Source organism: Necator americanus, chromosome IV (assembly GCF_031761385.1).
Source record: "Necator americanus strain Aroian chromosome IV, whole genome shotgun sequence".
Taxonomy (NCBI): Eukaryota; Metazoa; Nematoda; class Chromadorea; order Rhabditida; family Ancylostomatidae; genus Necator; species Necator americanus.
The window spans coordinates 37,952,301-37,973,412 of NC_087374.1; the positions used below are offsets into that span (position 1 = coordinate 37,952,301).

Genomic DNA, 21,112 nt, shown 5'->3' on the forward strand with positions numbered 1-21,112 from the left:
TGGTTTACGGGAGCAGAATGACGAGTAGATCATATCGATCGCTTCGATCACATTTGATCACATGTTGAATGTTGGTGGAATGTGATGGAATGGGACCTGAATGAGAGAAAATGTTTGAAAATTTTTAGAAACCGGAAACATTGGAAGAAACGGAAAAATAGGAAGAAAACACATGGAAGGAAACAAAAAAAAAAGATGCAAAATATGGTTAGTTACTTGATGGAATCAAAAAATGTTTTTTTATAGAAAAGTTGAGATTTTCCTAGAATCCGAGAATTCTAGAATTTTCTTAAATTTAAGTGAGTTGAAAATGAAAACATAAATTGACCTGGAAATTCCCTTTTATCAAAAAGAAACCAGAAAAAGTGGGGAAGGTGTACAAGTTATGTAGAAGTAAAGTACAGTAGTTTATCTAAGAGTATTAAGAGAAATATTCAGAAATTTCGGAAATCCAAGAAAGTTCCAAACTTAGGTGAACTGAAAATAAAAATAAAAATTGCACTGAAAATTCCACTTTATTGAGAAGAAGCCTAAAAAAGTTGGAATGGACCGAATACGAGTAATATAGAAATAAGGTACAGTAGTTTATTTAAGAGTATTAAAAAGAGTATCCAGAAATTTTGGATTCTACGGGAAATTTCCATGCTTCATTCTGTGCGAACGCTCCCTTTCTTAAGTCAGATCATCCGTAATAGAGTTGTCCACGATTCCTTGCGAAGGTCAAGCAACAATTGCGTCGACGGCAGAAGGTCAATTTCTATGATTACACGGATCTAAGGACACTTAAGGATAGTTGGACAGCAGCAGCCGATCGAGAGGGTTTGAAGGAGTCAACGGCGAAAGTTCGATCGAGTGTTAATTAGACGATTAACGCCAATTAGATCCATGTTTTACCAGATGACAGATCGAATTTTGACAAATGACACATGATGGACTTTTAGGCGTTTTTGGGAAGTGAAATTTTCATTAAATTATAAAAATATCTCCACTATATTACACTAAATCCTGAACGTTTCTCAAGGACACATGATCAAGTTGGAGATTTAAGATCTGTGATTCTTTTCTGGACAACTCCGACTAACTCCGACTAACGGGCGATGAACGCACCCCTATCGATCGATAACGGTTCACGTAAGGTATTCTCTGATCGCTGAACATGGAAGACGTACCAAGATCAGATCGTCGGCTAGGAGACCGAAGTAGGAAAAAGTCACGAGAGAGTTTCTAGGACTTAGGCAATCCAGAAAAAAACCAACGTATGAAAATTACTTTATTTATGCATAAGATTGCCTTGAATTCTGTGTAGTAAACTTGAAAGGAAAAAAAATGTGCTGCTGAATGGATGAAAAAAAGAAAAAAAGTTGATAAATGGAAGAATTTGAATAGGGGTGAAAATTTTGCAGGGAGAATAAGGAAATATGACGTGTCATCCAGTTTTTTTCCTTCCTTTGTAACTTTTTGAAATGAAAACAAAAACTTTTTCTTAGTAGCAGGTTTTAGCAAGGAATACATATGTTTTGTGCTGCTCAACAACCGTTCGACGCTTTCTCCTCCAAAACGTTTTTCTTTCTGATTATTTTTATTTACAAATTTACACTCAACATCCCACTGAAGTCAATTTTAGGTTTTAAGTAATTTTTCTAAGATTTTCGAAGGAGAAGAGTCCCGCTGTGACATTATTGGAGACGCCCTTACGGGGAAATTTCAAGAAAATGAATTGGAGAAAAGTCTTTAAATTAGTAAAATAAGTAACAAATAGTAAACAAGTGAGAACAAATAAAATAAACAAGATAATAGCAATAATAAATGCGGAACGGGTGTGGCCCAGACGGTTAGAGGTCCGTTGTAGCCACACGGTCGGTGGTCCGAAACCGCCCTAGTGCTAACCAAGCATTTCATCGCTCCGGGGACGATAAGTTGGTACCAGAGTTATCTGCGGGGAGAAAAACACCGACTTGACCCTCGGCTTGCCCCCGTTAGTCGATGTTTGGGACAACGCGAGTTCCAAAAACTTCAACGATTACGAAATCCAGTAAAACCCGTTGGCGCATTCCTAGTGGATTGATACGCCACTGCCTTTATCTTTTTTTGAAATAATAAATGAAAATAATAAAAAGAATGAAGCAAAATTAAACCGATTGTTATTGATTGATCCTCACCTTCAAGTGCTGTTTCTCTTCTAAAGTATGTAATCCACGCACATCGCACATGGGTTACATAACGTACGCGCCATGAATTGTCCTAATCCGCTTAGATTTAGTAATTTGATAGTGTTGAGTTAAACATCACATGTGAACCCTGGATAGAGGTCAAACCCTGGCTACCAGACGTCATCTCAACTTTCCCTGTATTGAGTTTTCCGATTATCGATCGCGAGAAATTAAAAATTACTTCGAAAAAAAAAACCCAGGTGCCTCTACAGTATCATTGCAGCATTGACAACTTAAAGTAGTTTGGTTATGATTTACTTATTTGTGTGTTTGTTTATCTATTACTTTATTTATATTTTATTATTATTTATATATTTTAGTATTTATATTGTTATTATTTGATTTATATTATTTATTGTTTATTTTATTATTTTATTTATATCCATCGAAACCATAAAATTATCTGCTGAATTGTAAGAGAAAGTGAGCGACATGTGGGTTGACAATATCCTTGATTCCATGAAAAGTTCCTCACTGATATACTCAATTATTTGTTGGCTAAGCGAATAAGAATCGACCGAGTACACACTCATTTTTGAGGTGCGGAATCAGTAAAAGAATTCTACAGCGAAAACTTAAAGTTATCCTCTAAATGATAGCTATTTATTAGTATTACTTTATTGTTGGTGCTAAATTTAGTTAGAAATCGGGAAAAAATCTAAGACTAATGAAAATTCAATGATGAGGGCCAAAATCCAGTTGAATCCAGCCAATTGAGTGTCAAAATTCCTTATATTCACTCTATTTTTAGTGAGAATGGCTTCACGATGGAAGAAGTTTGGAGGAGATGTTGAAGGGAAAAAGGGAAAGGGATCTGCGAAATGGAATAAGGGGTAAAAATAGAGCCGATAATCAATAATCAAATAATCAAATAAATAATAACCAATAATCAGACATAGCCGATCATCAAATAATCAGAGCGGATCACAATTCGATCCCTATGTTTTTTTTTTCTAATAATTTGCTTTAATTTTTTAATTAATACCCTTCATATGTAGCTAACATTCGACTGGATCCGCTTCCAGTAACAAGATCCACGATTTCGTACAACACTATTCACTTACTGGTGGTTGATGATAGTGCACAAACGACGGATACGGAGCGTATGAAGTTGAATGTGGTGGGAAGAAATTTGCAAATACTCTTCCTGGCGTCCATGCTGAAAAAAAGAAGCGTTTCATGATTTCTTGAAACGAATTCCTAGAAAAAAAATCGTAAATCTTAGAAAAGAAGAATATTGTATTTGTTTTTCAAAGAATTCCCGCAAAAGTTATGTTATGTTATATTAAATTGCAGATTTTATTTCTCCGGAGGCCAAAGAATTTACAGAAATTCAATATCATCGAACTACTGCAGAGCGATAAAGTATAAACGGGAAATCCTCCTCGGCGGCGGCGTGTACTCACTGAATATAGTATTTTCCTTTGGAGTCGAGTTGTTAGGCGTAGGCGGTGGCGTTGCGTCACCGCTTTGATTTCTCATTCGTTTTCTTTGTTTTGCTCGGCGATTTTTGAACCAGACCTGAAAAAACAAAAAAAAACTTATTATATGCTACTTGCTACTTCTACTCCTTTTTTTAAAAAAAATCATATGGGCTTTTTGAAATAGATTTTAACTGATTCTTTGAATTTAGTGGAAAAATATTGCTATTGTTAACTCGGATTCGTGAATAGCAAAAGCAAAAAAAAAATCAACTATGAAATATTATTACTCGCTCCAATTGCTCTCTTTATCTAACACACTGCGAAGCAGTCATTTCTTTTTTTTTCTTTCTTTTCTTCGATTCTGGTAAACGCTATGAAATCACTTAAGGATAATCCCAACTTCATTCTTTTCCACTATGCCCTACTCGAGTGTAATCTCCTAATCCTTTTTTGTATTTTTAAATTGATTCAGAATTTTCACTTCGCTCAAACTATTTCATCATCTGAATCAGCTGTTTTCAGGATGCTTATCTGCTCAGAGGAGAGAAAAAACTTTTCTGGGATTTTTTTGAAGACGAAACTTTTCTCTTTCGGTGTGGTTATGAACATGGCTATCCTAGGTTTTTATTTTTCTCATAAGAATGAAATTACTAAATAGACAGGTATCCACATAAATTGTCATAGGTATCCGAGACTGCTTGATTTGGACGGGAGAATGACATATAGTTACGGAGTAAAATTCAGAGAAAAAACAGTACATGTTTTGTATAATCTTAGTTTTTTGTTAGTTGTACAAAATTGTATTGACCTGTGGGCCCGAAATTTGGGGTGCTAAAAATGTTCACAGTTAAAAAGTTGACTTAGGGATTTGTGGACAACGAAAGATTAATAATAAGGAAGGGAAAGATTAATAATAAGGAACAATATCCCAGACAGAATTATAGAACCGTTACAATAAATACAAAACGTACATACCCTCACGCTTTCCCACTTTTAAACATTTAATATTTTTCCGATCAAAATATTCCATTTAGCAATACATAATGCTGTTTGGTTACTGTATAACCTTAAAAAATACACTTAGGTATAATTTATCATGATTACTCTATTATCAATTAATTATTTCATGGAAAAAATGTCAAGTAAAAAGGAGAATTTTAAATGAAAGTCCCAAAGAGCCCGTGAGAAGCACAGAAAATGATCGAAAAAGGACTTGAAGAAGATTTTCACCAAAATTCTGTACCACTTTAATTTGTTACATTTCCATTTTCCAATTCTCGATCCCAATGAATTCCATAATTTTTAATATTTGATTTTCAGCAGGTGTCATTGACCGTTATTAACCCTGTACATTACCGTAATATCAGTCAACTAACGATGTTTGCGTAGTGGTTTAGTGCCAGTGACTGTGCTTGAGAAGCGCCCCGGCAAATGTTTGAAGTACGCAATGCGAGAGGAAGTCGAAGGATTATGGGACGCATCTGTTCTAACCGCGAAAACACACGTGTACCTATCGAATTAACGATGTTATTAGTGGGTCATCAATGAGCCGAATGCTCAAATCATCCGTCAATGCTCATTCCATGGAAGAAAAAAAAACGGAACGGTTCCGGAAAATCACAGAATCTTCAGCGAGTTTTTCCTCCGTGTTTTTTTTACAGGAATGGTACTTTTGCTGCGGCACAATTCATGTGACTAGTGTTGACAACATAAAATCCGTTCCAGCTATCCGTGCATCCATCCTACGTCGCTGGATCTACACTGTGCCGAACATCTGCATTTGGGCAAACAACTACAGTAATCCGCTGCAACGATGAGGTTATAAACACCACAGTAATGATGTTAACGGTATCTGGACTACATTACCTTGGTTTTAGAAGTAATTACAAAGGTGTGCATGAATCAGTAGGGATATAAAGATAAAAACAATAATTTCCACTAATAGAACTAAATTATGCCTCTTTATGGGTTGTGTAAGGATGAACCACATTAAAACTCCTGCAACGTCATTAAGTACTGATTGCAGTAACCCGAAAACACAATGGGAGATGTTCAGGTAAGTTTGAGTCTATTTTCTCAGTTTCCTTTCATACGTACCACCTGGACGGACGCATTAAGCCACCTACATAGAGCAGTGAAATTAAAGAGCTGCAGTAGAAGTGTAGTCCCAATCAAGATATCTAAGGATACCCATTTAAAATCCATTAAATCAAATAGAAAAAGCCATTGAAGTGTGGAGTGATGGGAAAGTCTAGCCAAAGTATTTTTTAGCCATATTTCTCTGTTTATTTCTTTTCTGCCTGCTCTTCCTTGGTGAACAAATGTTCTGAAACTGATCTCAATCCCTGTATTTTGAAGGAGCGACAAAATAAAATGCCAGAAATGAGCGCAAAATTTAAAAGCAAGGTCTTTGTTCATACGCACGTAAACTCTACTAGTCGAATCAGTCCTTTTTTTAAAATGTGTTTGTAGAAGTGCTGTAAAATGTTGTATTAAATGTATTTAGCATGTGTCTAAATAAAACCACTACTAGCATGGAGATATGGACCCGAAGTTGAATGAAATTGCACGAAATTTGAGGGAATTTTGTGAAGAAAATTAAAACACACCCAGCATTTGTCCTATATATTTTCTACTGTACTATTGGGGAAATTCCAATGACTGTACTAAAGGCACTAGAATCTGGATAATTAGACAAACTATAGAATGTTATTATGATAGCTAGAGGCAGAGGACAGCAAGTTCATTTAAAAACACCCAACCCACCTTCCTTTACTGCTGTCTTTTTTTCGGTTTTTTTAATCTATGGCTGTACGAAACTGGTAAAATGGACTTATTTTTTGTTAGTTAACCATAAATATTATCAATCAATATTCTTAAGATTTCTATAAGCAAATCTATAAGCTGAACTAATATAAGCTAAGCTATGTACGCTTTTCTTAGCATATTCAGCAAAATCACACGCATATTCCATGATTTCGAAAAACTGCACCTGTATTCTCGCTTCTGGTAGGTGAGTTTCTCGAGCTAACTTCTCTCGTTGCGCAATATCAGGATAATGGCATTGTTCGAAAGTTCTCTCCAGCTGATCCAGCTGATCCTCACTGAAAGCGGTACGATTTCGTCTCATACGACGGTCGGTGGTTGGAGATGGGACTTCTGAACAGTGAATCTTTGAACGGTAGGACACTTTAGCAGATTAGATCTCATGTTTAAGAAAAAATTGAAAAATGGAGTTCTAGCACGAGATTTTGAAGAAAAGATTTCAACGTCGCCTGTTTTAAGTATTTTGATCAGCACTTTTCGGATGTTTATCTGGCCCAGAAATTCGCGAAACAAATTTTGAGCACAGTTCCTTACAGTTTTGAGATAAATTTAAAATTCCCATTATTTTCTATTTTCAGAACATTCTAGAAGGAAGTCTATTTTTAACACTCATCAAACACCTCACCTGAATTCTTCAGTTGTTGCGAAAATCCTTCAAACGGGTATTGTAGCTGCATCATGGTGATGAATACAAGCTGTTGAACGTCATCTACCCGATGGCTCCGCCCATATTGAAATCCTTCATCTGCCATTGGACTGTTGATGAAGGACATGCTCCGCCCAAGCTCTATTATTGGCTGCGATGTGCAAATGTTATCGTCGGCTCAGCGGTAGTTGACGAGAGGATTAGACGTGGGGATCAGCTGGCCCAATGCTAATTTCCGGTCGGGAATTAGGGTCGACGTCTTCAGTTACAGTATGCATATTGTTCGACGAACATATGACGAGGAGGGAATAGGAATAATGAGGTGGAAATGTATAATTAGCGAGAGTCGAAGTGGTTCATTTTGAGCTTCGGAAATTGATGAAAAAGTGGCTCTTTTGTTTAAAAAAGAAAAAAGGAAAAAAAAAGAAAAAGGAGACGATAGCGATGTTTTAAGCTCATTATTACTTATTACTTATTATTACTTATTTTTGGCTATAGTGTTAAAATTTTAGGTGTTGTCCTCTACTATTTCTATCCATACTTTAGGATATTGTAGTGTCTGCACAAAAATCCTAATTTTTAAAAGGTAGGAACTTATCGGTACCAAACAATTAAAGTGAGAAGCCGATTTTTGTTTCTACTGCAACTGTTTGGAATCGATTTGTATGAGCAAAACTCAGGCTGTTTTTTTTTGGAAAAAAAATCTCGTCGGCAGCGATTCATTGTGTAGAAAGTGAGAATTTCTTCTGGATAACTGAAAAGAGGAATTTCGATGGAAAAAGTGGACACAATGAGGCTGAGCAACGTCTGAGAACAGGGCTTTGGAAATGTTTCCATGGATTTAAAACACAAATGCTTCCAGATGATTGTGTACTGTTAGAAAACCGGTAAGATTGTACCGGTGAGCTGTTCGTTCAAGTTGTTTTAGCGCTTATATAATTATAGTTTTTACAGGAAATTATCACTATAAACAATTCTAGAGCTTCTGTAATTCTGGTAAAGTGCAGAGAATAAAATAATAATAAGAAGGTAAACGAATGAGCAAGCATCGAAAAAACCGAACCAAACTTTGAACAACATCTAAAAAACGGCAGTCTTATATCACTTTAGAACATTTAAGTCGTTAGCTGCCTATATTCGTCATCGTTCTTTTGATTTTGCTCCCTTTGATGTGATTTTCAGGAAAACTTCAGATTTGAGATACTAAAATAGCTGTTTCATGTACTTTTACGCCAGGTTACAATGCTTTTCTCCTTAAAATGTGTTTATTAGCACCGTTGAAACATTCATTATTCAAAAATTGAAAAGAGATCCACGAGCACTTTGCATTTCCCCAGGAATCCGATTAGTATTTATGCCTAATACAAACGTACACGAATAAAAAGTATAGAGTTTAAAGATTCACCAAGTTTATCGTACTCGAACTAAAAATTTAAGCTACTGTAGATGTACCATAAGGATTACTATTTGAGCGGAAATTAGAATATTTACTATGGATAGAAACTTTAAGCAGGAATTCTAGGATCAGAGAAGGCTAGGACATTGCAATTATGGCTAGCCTGGTTTTTGCTTGTCCTCTTCTGGAAAAAAAAAATTCTTACTGTTTGAAAAAAAGAAAAACAGAGTTAGAGCCACGCTTTCTGTTCAGTCAAGGATATTAGTAAAAGGTTGTGGTACTGTAAATCGCTCCAGTACTGCTACAGTATCACGTACTGCAGGCGCTGACTCCCTCAGTCAGTACTGATGCAATTGGACTATTTAGAGCGCTAATCATAAACATCATGTTAGTTTCGTACGGTAAGCTTTAATTTTGTGCGATTGCGGTCGACCAATATGAAATACTGGATTTCTCGGAATGACCTCAAATGGTGTTCGATGGGTTTATTCGAAAGATTGATCAGAAGCGCTGTGCGAATTCCCCACTTTTATAATAAGGGTGGTAGAGAAAGGAAAAAAAAAAGAAAAATACGCTGACAGAAACCAGGATCATTATGTACGGCACAAAATATACGCAAATATTGTCATTTTAACGCTTGTGCATGAAGAATTCGCTGCGGGACCTTTGAAGGAGAAATAAAGAAAAGTATTCTTGATCCTTCAGAGTTTTATCCGTGCCATTGAGTTTTTCTTTAGATAGAACTTGCGACATCCATGCACTCAGAGACAAACGTAATTCTTTAAGATCGAAGTAGATAAATCGGTGGATTTTAGGCTTTGAGCTGGTGGAATCCGTTGATGACCGGTTATTACAATTTAAAAAATACCTTTTTATCTGATTATTGGATAAGATATCTACTTTGAAGCATCTCTCCGTTGACTGAGGTACGAATGCAGGGAAAGGAGAGATATTTCGAAATAAATATCTATAATAATATTAGTTTTGATAATATTTGCTTTGATTTGTTATTATTTAGAAACAATTCTTTTTTAAATTTTAAATAGCTGACAGTACAAGTTACAGTAGTCGTTAAGAGGTTCTTCCGACGCGAGGCGCGATCCGTAGGAGGTTCAAATCCGCCTTAGTGCCAACCAAGCCTATCATTCCTCGACAAATTGGTGCCTGAACTATGTCTGGGTGTACAAAGGCGCTGATTTCACACATCGGATCGGCCCCGCTAGCCCTTGTATGTCTGCGCAAGCATTCATAAACCTCAAGCGATCCTGAACTGAGATGGTTCGCGTAGGCGCATCCACATAGGGATTGATCGAGGTCGTGGACTTTATCCTTTACCTTATTTTTTCATGGAACCGTCACAAAATTCATTAGAACACTAATATGAAATAATTATAGTGATAGACGTTGGTATTAAATATCCAGTATGCAAAAATAACAAAAATAATAAAAGTTCAAGTCGGTAATCTAATGTTTTCAATTGGAATCCTAGCCCATATATCCGATATAGGCGATCCGATATCAAAAAACCGAATGAGATATTCTTTTTTCCCCCTGCGTTGAGCATATGATCCGATCGAATTATCGAATTGACGAGGCGAACAGCTTAACAAACATTAATTGCCCACGATCGGAATCGCGTCGTCGTCGTCGCCGCCGTCGTTGGTTGGTTGATTGGTTGGTTAACAACGCGACTATGTTCGGCTAGTGTTTCACCTTGAATAAACATTGTAGAGATGTCGAGTGGATTGTCGGATCTATTTGATATACGGTCAATGTTATCCGAAGGGGGCGAACTACTACGCATGTCAACTAAAGAGTAGACAAACATAAAGAACTGTTATATCGACATATATTAGGTTAACCAAGGGGTTACGAGAGGTTACGGTCATTCAACAAATTCTTATTCGTAATCCATGATTTCCTGAAAGACCTCGTACGTCCTTCTAGAACGGTGAGGGTCAAACCATTTCATTAACATTTCAAACGTTTCAAAACTGATTTTTGTTTCAAATTTTCCAAAATTTTACTATTATTATTCTTTTATTATTATATGATAATAATAATAAAATTCTTATTCCATGTCCATGATTTTTCTTTATTATATTATATTCCTTTATTTTTTATTATATTACATTCTTTTGAATATTCTTATTCTTATTTCTTTATATATATTACATTTATGTTTTTCAATTTATTTTTTTTTGTTTTCTTTATATTTTTTATTGTATTATATTCTTTTAAAGCGGTTATGACCAAAGCAACAACATTTCGTACGCTTCAAAACTGTTTTCTCTCCGAATAAATGATCTATTCGTATCGATCGAATCTGATCCTTGTTATGAAAAACAAAATGAACAAATCGCTTCACATTTCACATTTCTTCGACCGTTGTTGATGTGGATTTTTGAAATATTTTTTATTATTATTCGTAAATTCTTATTAATTTGTTAATAAATTGCATTTATTTTATTTGCTGTATTTGTTTCACTATTTTAAAAATTTCTTTATTGAAAGAGAATGGTTTTTGATTGGTTTTCCTTGTCTTCAAGGATTTTTCCCGTTTTCTTCATGCACAACTCTCGTCCGCTTTCCGTTTGCATTTCTTATATGCGTAGAATATTGAGAAGATCATCAGCTGAAATTATTTATTGAATTCTCCTTAATTGTGCTGGATAAAAATTTTTGGATAATACTAAAACTACTACGGTGCGCTTTCGGGAAAACTCCGATGATTCCTTTGTAACAAAAAAAAACACTCACGAAACATAAATGAAATGCGGCAATAACGGTGATTGTCCATGCGAATCCATAATGCTGCTGAATGAGTCCACCGACTGTTGGTCCAAGAAAAGCTCTGGAATTTCGGCGATAAAAATGTGATAGGGCTATAAGCCAGTGAAAATGATCGCTGATCACCAACCCGAAAGAAAAAACAGCTTCAAAAAGGCCAGAGACCAGACCATAAGTGGCAGTTCCATCCTGAAAACCGGCTTTCCTGAAACAACAATGCGTAACCGAAGTCACAAGAATGACTGTAGCTGAAATGAAAATCAAAGAAAGAGACAGAAATCTTTCTGTCATACAACTAGAAACCGAACGATTCATTCTTCAATTTGAAATTCTTTTTGTAAACTCTGTGATGCTGATTGATCTTCAAAGAAAATGACGGAAAACGCATGTGTTAAAGACATCACCCCACGAATTTGAGGTGGTGCAGATTTCAGTTGGAGTATTCGTATACGGGATGGGAGACTATGGAGAGAGGGTGATTCCATCCATTTTTTCCTAATTGCCGTAAAAAACGGCCCGGAAGATACGGCTTCAGGCGCACTGGCGCACTATTTTCTACAGAGAGTTCGACTGGAGAGCGCCAGCCTTGTGCGGCGCTGCATCTTTCGGGCCGTTTTTTACGGCAATTAGGAAGAAATGGACGGAATCACCCCCCTCTACATATTCTCCCATCCCGTATACGAATACTCCACCTGAAATCTGCACCACCTCAGATTCGTGGGGTGATGCCTTTAAGCTAAGGAAAAAGGTGCGCTGCGGCAGACGCGTCGCGATCACTTGGCTGAAGAATTCTGATACCAACTATATGTGGAACAGCGTTGCTATATTTCAGAATTTTTATTCATTTTATTATTTTTACTTTAATTTCTCTATATTGCTAATTTTATACTCAGCTATATTTTTCCGACTTGCTCAATGTCTTTTCTCTACTTTATAGAAAATATGAAATCCATGATTTTACGGATGCTTCGGGTTTTTGAGTGAATTTCATAAATATATGTGCCAGTATTTCGTAATGTTGTAGGGAAAAGTTCAGAAATTTACCACTGATTACCACATATTATGAATGCACCATGAGACTACTGTAGCCTAGGATACAGTATACATGTAAGTGATCACAAGTTGTGAATAAGTTAGCGGTGTTTAACCGTCCTCAAACATTGATATCAAAAATGTTAAAAAGAAATTTTTTCAGGTGTTCAAGAAATTTCAGCTGATTCAGGTGGAGTATTCGAATGCGGCATAGTAGATAATGGAGAGCTGGGTGATTCCTTCCATTTGTTCCTAACTGCCTTTAAAAAACGGCTCGGAAGATGCGGCTTCGAGCGTTCTGGGGCGCTATTTTCTACAACGAGTTTGATTGGAGCGCGCCAGCCTTGTGCACGCGCTGCATCTTCCGGGCCGTTTTTTTTACGGCAATTAAGAAGAAATGGACAAAATCACCCTCCTCCCCATAATCTACGGATGCTAAGAAAAAAAAAACTCACTCCGCAGCTTCAAGCGTATTTCGATAAGTGGGTATTTGAAGTGTTGAAAGACCAGAACCAAATATAATTTGCGCCACGATAATAAGTGGTAAACTTCTAGAAATTTCGCAATTTCAAAAAAAAAGAGAAAAGATGAGACGAGTTGTGGACCGATTCACTTACTTTGTAAGGGGTAAAAGCGGTGACGGACCGTTCAATGACAGGGATATTATGATCGCCACCGGAGCGATCACCATTCCGCCGAGTTGATACTTATATCGATCCACTAACATACCGTTAAGCGGAGCTGTTACACTAAAACCTGCATTATTTCGATAATTCTTTGTTAATTTCACAATTCCACCGAAAGTTGGTTAAAAATTAAAGTTTAAAAAGTTAGAACGAAAAATTAGAGCGAAAAAAGTGAAAAATTGAAAATTAAGAACATTAATGACAGAATTCCACATAATTCATGTACCTGTAAAATACTCCGCTCAGTAGGAATAGTAATCCAATAACTGGTGCGCTTAGATGAAACTAAAATGACAACGATAGAATTATTTTTTGAAAAATTGTAAAAATAAGGAGAACTGAGTCTGGAGAGATTTTCGTCAGGGAAAAACAGAACATTCTACCCCGAAGAAATTTTTGGAATCACGGGCTCTACAGCACATTCTCGAAAACATACCGATTCCAAATGACCTGCCATTGCTGGATTCACGAACGATGTTGAAATTGCTACGTTGAATAGGGCAAGCATCATCAACCATACTGTAGGAATACGTAGGAGATTTCGGTATCCGGTGGTACCATGTGTTTCTGGACTTTTTTCTCCTAGATAGGAAAAGTGTGAGGAAGATGACAGAAAGGATCGAAGCGTCACATCTATAATAATAAATACAAGTTTATGAGGCCCACTTTTTCCAGTTTTCACGACGTTCAAACGAGAGGGTGCTTGTAGTCGATAAATCCGTTTAGGATCCACCTATGCGCAGGGTCAAGCGTACGTTAGGATTTCTTCAACGGTGGGACCGAAGAGGGTGGTGAAGGGATAGATGAAGAAAGGAGCAGAAGACGAAAGATGAAGTGGAAGGAAGAAAAGGAATGGAATTTGATAGTGGGACATTATCCAGGAGAAAAAATCGGGAACAAAGTGCATGTCCTACAAAAACGACAATAAGAACTCGAAGATTTGTTGTGTCTTCCTTCCTTATAATTTCTCATTTGCGTGGAGAAGGAGAGAAGAAAGAGGGGGTCATACCATTCCAATGGGTCCTTGTCCCAGAATCACGTGTAGCCCTACCTACAAGTACGAGACCTAAGCTATCGCAGAATCGCAGAGGTTCACGCATCTATGGACGCTCTATACAATGATTCTCGAGAGAATGCGATGTAAAAAAAAATCTGAATTATCATTCCAGACAAATATAATACCACATTGACGACTTCAGAGGAATGAAACGCTTGGTTGGCTTCGGTTAGTTTCGAACTACAGGACGTTCACATGTAGTGGAGACCTCTAACCAATCTGCTATGCGTCATTTTTTGCAAGAAAAAAGAGGTAAGTGATTCTCCTGAAAAACCACCTACCCTGATCCTTAGGAATAAGAAATCTGCTAAGGAACGCCATTAAAAGCATAGCTATTCCAAGCGAATAGAATGGTAGACGAAATCCTCCGATATCATACAGGATTCCACCGAGAAATGGTCCTAACGAGAATCCAATACCACCACATGTTTGAAGAATCCCCTGAAATTCTGAGTATTTATGAATTTTCCGATGATTTTCTCCCAGATAAAAACCGCTTACAAGGATTGTGGATAGCATTCCTGGAAAACAATTCGCATTAATAGTGAAACTTGATGTAACAAATGCTGCCTCTCCAATTCCTTCTAATATTCGAATAATTAAACTGGCAACAAAAAACTCTCTTCTTGTTGGAATCAGATCAATAAATCTGGAAAAACAACAAAATAAAAGCAAAGTAAAAAAACTGTAGAAAAAAGACAAAAAAAAAACTGTGAGAAATTTTATTTAAAAAATCCTCCAGTCTTACCCAAACAATATTGCTATTGTACCCGTGGACGTGAGACCAATCGTGAAGAGGTTTTTTGGACCAAAACGAGGCATCTGAGAAATTTTTCTTGTCATTATGAGGTCCTTTAACGAAAAAAAGAAGGGAACTATGGGAAACTGTAGAAACCGTACCAATTTACCCGCAATCGGTGATGCGAGAAAAATTATTAGTTCAAAAATTCCAAAAGTGAGACCAATTTCAAAGTCGGATAATCCTTTTTTCTTCGCCTGGAAAAAGAGAGCTGATATCAAAAGGAAAAAATACAGATATAACCTATGAACAGTAGGGATATTATGGAAGATTCTGGAATAATTCTGAAGTAAATTATTTCAGAAACGGGAAAAAAACTACCTCCATTGGATAGAAAGGCGCTATACAACTGAAAGCAACGATCGACCATAAGTTTGCTGAAGCGAGCATCACCAGAGTTCCCCATTCTCGAGCGGTAAACGAGGCGAAGGTGCTCTAAATTTAAAATTATCGTGTTTTAGGAATCATTGACGAATTAAAACGATTATTTGTTTTACAACCACCTACTTTTAACGTTTTTATTACCATGATATTATTATTACTAATTTTTGTCGAGCTAAACAATCCCTAAAAGGAAATTAAAGACGGGAATGACAAACCTTCTCTTTTTCTACTTCCGAGTTCTGTAGGAGTGGTTGTGTCCTAGAAATGAAACACTTAATTTATTTAATCTTTCCAAAACCTGGAATTTGAAAATGAAATTTTCTCCCGAATAAAGCTTGCAGAGAAGTTACGACAGCATACGGAGACATATAAAGATTCTAATGGAAATTGACTAAAAAATTAGAATAAGTCTTAGGTCAGAAATTTTCAGACTTTTAAGGATTTTAGAAATAACATTTGGATTTGAGATTGTCTCCGCAGTAGCTTAAGGGCTCTGGCGCTCGGTTTAGAGAATCGCTTACTCGTTTACATCCACGATTTCCTCGTTGTCCAGGTCGCTTCGCTGGGGCTGCGACGGATATTCCTCGATACTTGAGGGAGATTCAGGTATCATAATGGAATCGATATCTTATAAATGATGTAATAACTTAGGTAGCGTAGTTGAGGCAAGTAGTAGCACATGCGATTGAGTTGAAGCTGAAATTTCACTGTTTTATTGCTTGAAGCGGACATAAAATGCGGAATTCCTTTAAAAAATAAGCTGAACAAGTGCATTTAAAGAATAATAATAACAATAAAATAAGAAATAAAATAAATGAAAACTAGTAAAAATAGCAGCAATAAAATTAAGAAAAATGAAATAAAATTTAGTGTGAAAAGGACAGAATTTTCCTCGGCCAGGAATCTGAAGGTGCAAAAGTCCTTGTGCCGAACCTAATGACGTAAAATCAAGGATCGAATGTCCTTATCGTGCGTGTGTGGCTTTTAAATGAACCCGGATGCTGCGCCCATGGGCGCGCGATAACAAAACTTGTTTACAGAACGGATTGCATCACTCTTGGTAAAATTGCGCAACTGGTGCCAACCAGTAAAAAAAGAAAAATATAACGTCAATCATTTCCCAGCAAATTGACAGGAATAGAAAATTACCTCAATTAAAATTACCAAAAAAATCAAATTAATTTAAATTTTCAATTACCTGTATGTCATAATTGCTTCATGATTTAAACTCATCTTGCTTGATTTTAGTAACGGATCTACTGATTAGTTTCCAATGCAGTCCTCTGAGGCTGCAGCTTCTCATTTCGTGGATTAGTGTCCTGTTACATCAACTGACCACTTTCCTAATCTTCCAAAGATGTTGTATTTTTAAATTGGGACCTAAAATTATGAGAGTTATTGTTGGGTCAGTAACAAGTGTAACGTTAATTAATTCAACTCAATTAGATACTATAGAAGGCTGCAAAACTCTGTGAGCGATGACATTAACATAATCACAACAAATAATTACAACAAAACGTGACATAATTACAACAAAGATAATTCGAAAGACCTTTATATTATATTTCTATTATATCTGTTTCTATTATTTCATATTTGTATCATAATTCTATTATTTCTATTTTTATTATATTGCTAACTGTTAATAATAACAAGAGAACGGTGTAGCACACTCTGAAGAGGTTCCGCTGTGGCTGCAATCGGATCGACGTGAGGTTCGAATCCGCCCTAGTGACAACTAAACCTTTCATCCCTCCGGGGTCGATAAATTGGAGTACCAGACTTGTCTGGGAGGATAAAAGCACTGACTTGACACATCGGCTAGCCACCGCAAGTCATTGTATGGGCCGGTTACACGTTCGTAAACCTCAAACGATTCTGAATTGGGGTGAACGTGGGGGCGCATCCCAAGAGGATTGATTGACGCCAGACATTTTATCCTTTGCTTTCTTAATAATCACAAGATGCCCATCTGGCTCACATTTTCGCGGTGCGACATCGTTTGTTCGGTAATTGGAGGAATAAGAGTAGGTTACACTTTTTTCATGAGTAAGTGTAGTGCAGCCGGTAAGAGGTCCGGGCGTGATGGAACGATCGATGGTTCAAAACTGTGCCAGTGCCAACTAAGCTTTTCATCTCTGTGGAGTCGATAAAGTGTTACGAGACTTGTCTAAGAGAATAAAAACACTAACGTGACACCTTGGTTCGCCTCCGGAAGTCATTGTAGGACTATATACGCGTTCATGAGTCACAAACGATGCTGAATAGATGACTGATGCCTAGGAACATCCTCATAGGGATTGGTTGACGTCCTGCACTTTATCCTTTATCCTCTGTTATTATTTTAGAGTTCTTCTGGCCTGGAGAGAGCACTAAAGTTCCTTAAATCTTTATTCCTTAGAACTTTTCTCACTCGCACACATATTATCCTCTAATAGAAAATATTTACTAGTCAAGACTACTCATAAACATATTCAGAAAATCTTCACAGAAAATTTTACAATTGTGATATTACCAAGCATTTTTAGAAAAAAAAAACCAAGCACAGAACAACGGAATGGTTTAAGAAAGAGGAAAAATGAAAAAAAAAACAAAAAAATGATCACAGGATGTACAACATCATATCGTAAACGCCACGTCGAGGATGAACGTGAGGATCGCTTCATGAATACATGGATAGATAAATTCTAGTTTTATAGCGGATTTTTAACAATTACTATTATTATATCTATCTACTGCCTCTTGGTGGTGGTGGTGAAATAGGTGGTGAAATTGTGTGGTGAAAGAGGTGAAATGGTGAAAAAGGTAAAATATTCAATCTCGAAGTTTTTGACACGCATTTTGAATTTTTTGAACAGCACAAATTTTTTGACACACACACAGAAAATTCCAGTAACTCGGAGGTTACGAAAAAATTACAAGAGTTAACGAGAGTAGCACAAGATTCAGTTGGATCGCAATGGAACTTCGTCCACCATCCGCTCCGGTTGTGGTTGCCAGAACGATATCCATAGAACCTCCACGATTCACAAATGTATATAGGGGCATAGGTAATTTTATCGTGTTATTGGTGGAAATTGTTGCTGTACGGCTAAACGAGCGAAGATTATACTATCCATTACTACCGTATACGTACAGTAAGCAGGATATGGCCTTACTTTAAAGATGTGATGAGTTTTCCTGTTGTTGTGGTTGCGTTAACCTCAGCCATACCCTCGTAGATATCCAGTTGATTTGCGGATCCCTGAAATACAATCATAGCTACTTTTCTAGGTAAAAAATCAATACTTTGACTTTGTTTTTTTTCAAAATTTTCAATTTTTGAAAACTCAAATCTTTTTCAATTTTTTCGAAAAATTTAGCCTGGAAATTTTCCCAAAATATTTTTTTATTTTTTCTGTTTCCAAATGTGGAGCTCACCCAATTTACGTCCTCCAGAACTCCTGAAATCGTGTCTCCAATCTTCGAGATCACCTTAGCACCTATGGTACCACCACCAGCGTTAAGGATAAAGTCTTCTCGACGCCAATCCGCAAAACTGTACGCCGACCAAAGGATATTTGATGATTCTGGGATGAAGTAAAAAGTAGATAAAATAAAAATAGCATTTTTAAAACTTTCTCTTAATAAATAAGGGTAGGACTATCTTTGGAAGTGTCATCCAGATGAATTAGAATTAGTATTCTATGATCCAGAATCAGAATGAAGCCAGAATCTGTGGAAATAAGAACAAAAAATGATGAACATTCATAAAAAGAAATAAGGAGTGGAGCAGTCACAGAATTTCAGGAGGAATACGTAGGACATAACAATTTCTACGAAAAAAAAATCCGGAATCCAATAACCTCCTACCTCTGTAGGCGAATGCGATAAGATTAATCTTATCGGTAGAGTTCATATTATTGTACATGGTAAGATATTGTTGTCCGGACGGGAAAACTCCGCTCTTGGATTGAAATATCGAAGCGGCCCTGAATCACGATTTTTCTAACCGAGTTAGAGAAGAAAAACAAAGTTTACGCACTCACGTTGTTAAATACGAAGTATTTGAGAAGAATATTTGATTCCTCAGAAGATTCACCATATCATTTGTTGTCGTATTAGTTGTATTTGAATAGGTGTCCACAAAAATCCCGACACGAAAACCATCCGATGCAATAAACGTTGAGCATTCCTTATCATTATTAGGAATCGGTAAACGTAGAGTGGTATTTGAGCTCAAAAAATATGTCGCTTGACCGGGTGCGACTATAAACGGAGGTTTGTCGTTAGGAATTTTCTACGTACACGGAATTAGCACTTGAAAAGACGCGAACCTTTAGCTCCACGTATTTTCATCGCAAAACTTCCCGGTTGTTCGGTGGGCAACCGCTTCACCACCACCAGATACGGACTTGAACTTGGTGGCAGCGGATATTCGATAGGATTTGAGGTGTTTATGCTTGAAAAAATACAATACCACGATGTATGCATAAATTGTAATGTTTTATAAAGTGTTTTCACTTTAAAAACCAACTGCTCCCAATAACACTGGAATAAATCGCATTTTTTTTCCAAAGAAATTATTTGTTCTTTTCAGTTTTAGTTTTTCCATAGAAATTTTAGGTTTTTTCTGAAGTTCTTGTTGTTACGGAAAAATAAAGCAAAGAAAAACATTGTCTAGTGAGAAAACATTAAGAAAGATGAAAGAAAATAATATAAAAATGTCACAGCAATAATGTAGTAAAATAAAATTGAATTAAAAAAACAATCTATTCATTTTTGTCGAGAAAACAGGACTATTTTGTTGCGGAACGTTTTTTTTTCTGAGAATCTTAATAGTTTTAATAGCCTAAAACATTGTCAAGGTAATGGTCCCGTGTCTACATAGTAATGAGAATAAGGTGAACCCATTAGTCGTTAATAATTCCTCATCAAATATATATTTTTAAAAAAGCAACGAAGTCAAGAATTAAGTATAAAATATAAAAATCAAACACTTTTCCTATAAAATAGCAAATAATAATAAATAATAAAATAATATTAAAAATATAAAAAATATTTGGACGCATGGTCGACTTCGAATATGTGTTCAACCAAATGAACGCGATGCGTCTACCGTAGTTTACAGTACTCCACTGCTCTGCACAAACACTCTCTTCTCTCCTGTCGTGCTTCAATCAAATAAGCGTCGCGATCGCACTGTTGAACACTTTCGAGACCGATTATGTGTAGAGTGAAGTTGGAAATTTATTATTATTATTTATTTATTATTTAATTTCCATAATCACGCTAATGTATACGGTGGATAATGTCAAAATGACTTAGTGGATTGATTAGTATTGTCAGGATTTCAATTTTTCGACCAAAATATTTGTCCAGAAAAGCTTACTAGATCGGATAAGCCATATTCCCCTCAAAATATGCGATGACGGTCGAATTTGTGAAATTTGTCCCTGTGATAAAGATGTTCAGCACCGTCATCGGTAACGGTTGTACCTAAAAGTGTCTAACCTCAAAAAAAAATGAGTAAAAGAGGAGGAAAAGGTATCAAACCGACCTGAAAGGTGCATTGTGTATTCGCTGGCATAGCAATAACACCACTATCGTTTTTTAAAGCGTATTCAGTTTCGGTACCGTTTATAGTTATCACCACTGCACCACCGCTACAAGCGTCTGGAGCAAAGAATTCATTTCTTACTGTTTTTTTCCACGAGTTCTAGCTGGTTCCTGTTTTTTTCAATCGGAACAAATCGACACTCACCCCATTGTGCGAAGAGCAAATCGGTAATCGAGAGGAGCAGCAAAGTCTGCAAGATTTCGGAACCAATCATCTGAAAAGCTGGATACAACGCTGATGAACTTGAAGGATTAGAGAACAAC

The 21,112-nt window shown here is 36.5% G+C and overlaps 3 protein-coding genes across 6 annotated transcripts; all 3 read right to left on the reverse strand.

Moving 5' to 3' along the window:
- Positions 1–3,262: 3,262 nt before the first annotated feature.
- On the reverse strand, positions 3,263–7,233 carry RB195_003945 (uncharacterized protein; the record flags this gene model as incomplete). 2 transcript variants are annotated; one of them, XM_064201834.1, is made up of 4 exons in its annotated part: positions 3,263–3,369; positions 3,617–3,731; positions 6,627–6,793; positions 7,086–7,233. In XM_064201834.1, 4 exons carry the CDS (start codon positions 7,231–7,233, stop codon positions 3,263–3,265), a joined length of 537 nt encoding a protein of 178 aa, XP_064057714.1. The 2 variants fall into 2 exon arrangements, with proteins under 2 accessions (XP_064057714.1, XP_064057715.1); XM_064201833.1 differs by having other exon boundaries at positions 7,086–7,212.
- Positions 7,234–11,068: 3,835 nt separating this feature from the next.
- RB195_003946 (uncharacterized protein) lies at positions 11,069–15,863 on the reverse strand (the record flags this gene model as incomplete). 3 transcript variants are annotated; one of them, XM_064201835.1, is made up of 14 exons in its annotated part: positions 11,069–11,137; positions 11,263–11,356; positions 11,423–11,497; positions 12,780–12,875; positions 12,942–13,073; positions 13,237–13,295; positions 13,447–13,592; positions 14,349–14,508; positions 14,569–14,716; positions 14,816–14,889; positions 14,968–15,063; positions 15,188–15,301; positions 15,466–15,508; positions 15,772–15,863. In XM_064201835.1, the coding sequence occupies 14 exons, from the start codon at positions 15,861–15,863 to the stop codon at positions 11,069–11,071; spliced, it is 1,398 nt and encodes a 465-aa protein (XP_064057716.1). The 3 variants fall into 3 exon arrangements, with proteins under 3 accessions (XP_064057716.1, XP_064057717.1, XP_064057718.1); XM_064201837.1 differs by lacking the exons at positions 11,069–11,137; positions 11,263–11,356; positions 11,423–11,497; ... (2 more) ...; positions 13,237–13,295; positions 13,447–13,592 and adding an exon at positions 14,237–14,286; XM_064201836.1 differs by lacking the exons at positions 14,349–14,508; positions 14,569–14,716; positions 14,816–14,889; ... (2 more) ...; positions 15,466–15,508; positions 15,772–15,863 and having other exon boundaries at positions 13,447–13,521.
- A 2,291-nt stretch (positions 15,864–18,154) lies between these two features.
- RB195_003947 (uncharacterized protein) lies at positions 18,155–21,063 on the reverse strand (the record flags this gene model as incomplete). Its single annotated transcript, XM_013434935.2, has 9 exons — positions 18,155–18,341; positions 18,409–18,494; positions 18,671–18,819; positions 19,103–19,221; positions 19,279–19,498; positions 19,567–19,691; positions 20,622–20,728; positions 20,790–20,905; positions 20,994–21,063. 9 exons carry the CDS (start codon positions 21,061–21,063, stop codon positions 18,155–18,157), a joined length of 1,179 nt encoding a protein of 392 aa, XP_013290389.2.
- Between the last annotated feature and the right edge of the window lie 49 nt (positions 21,064–21,112).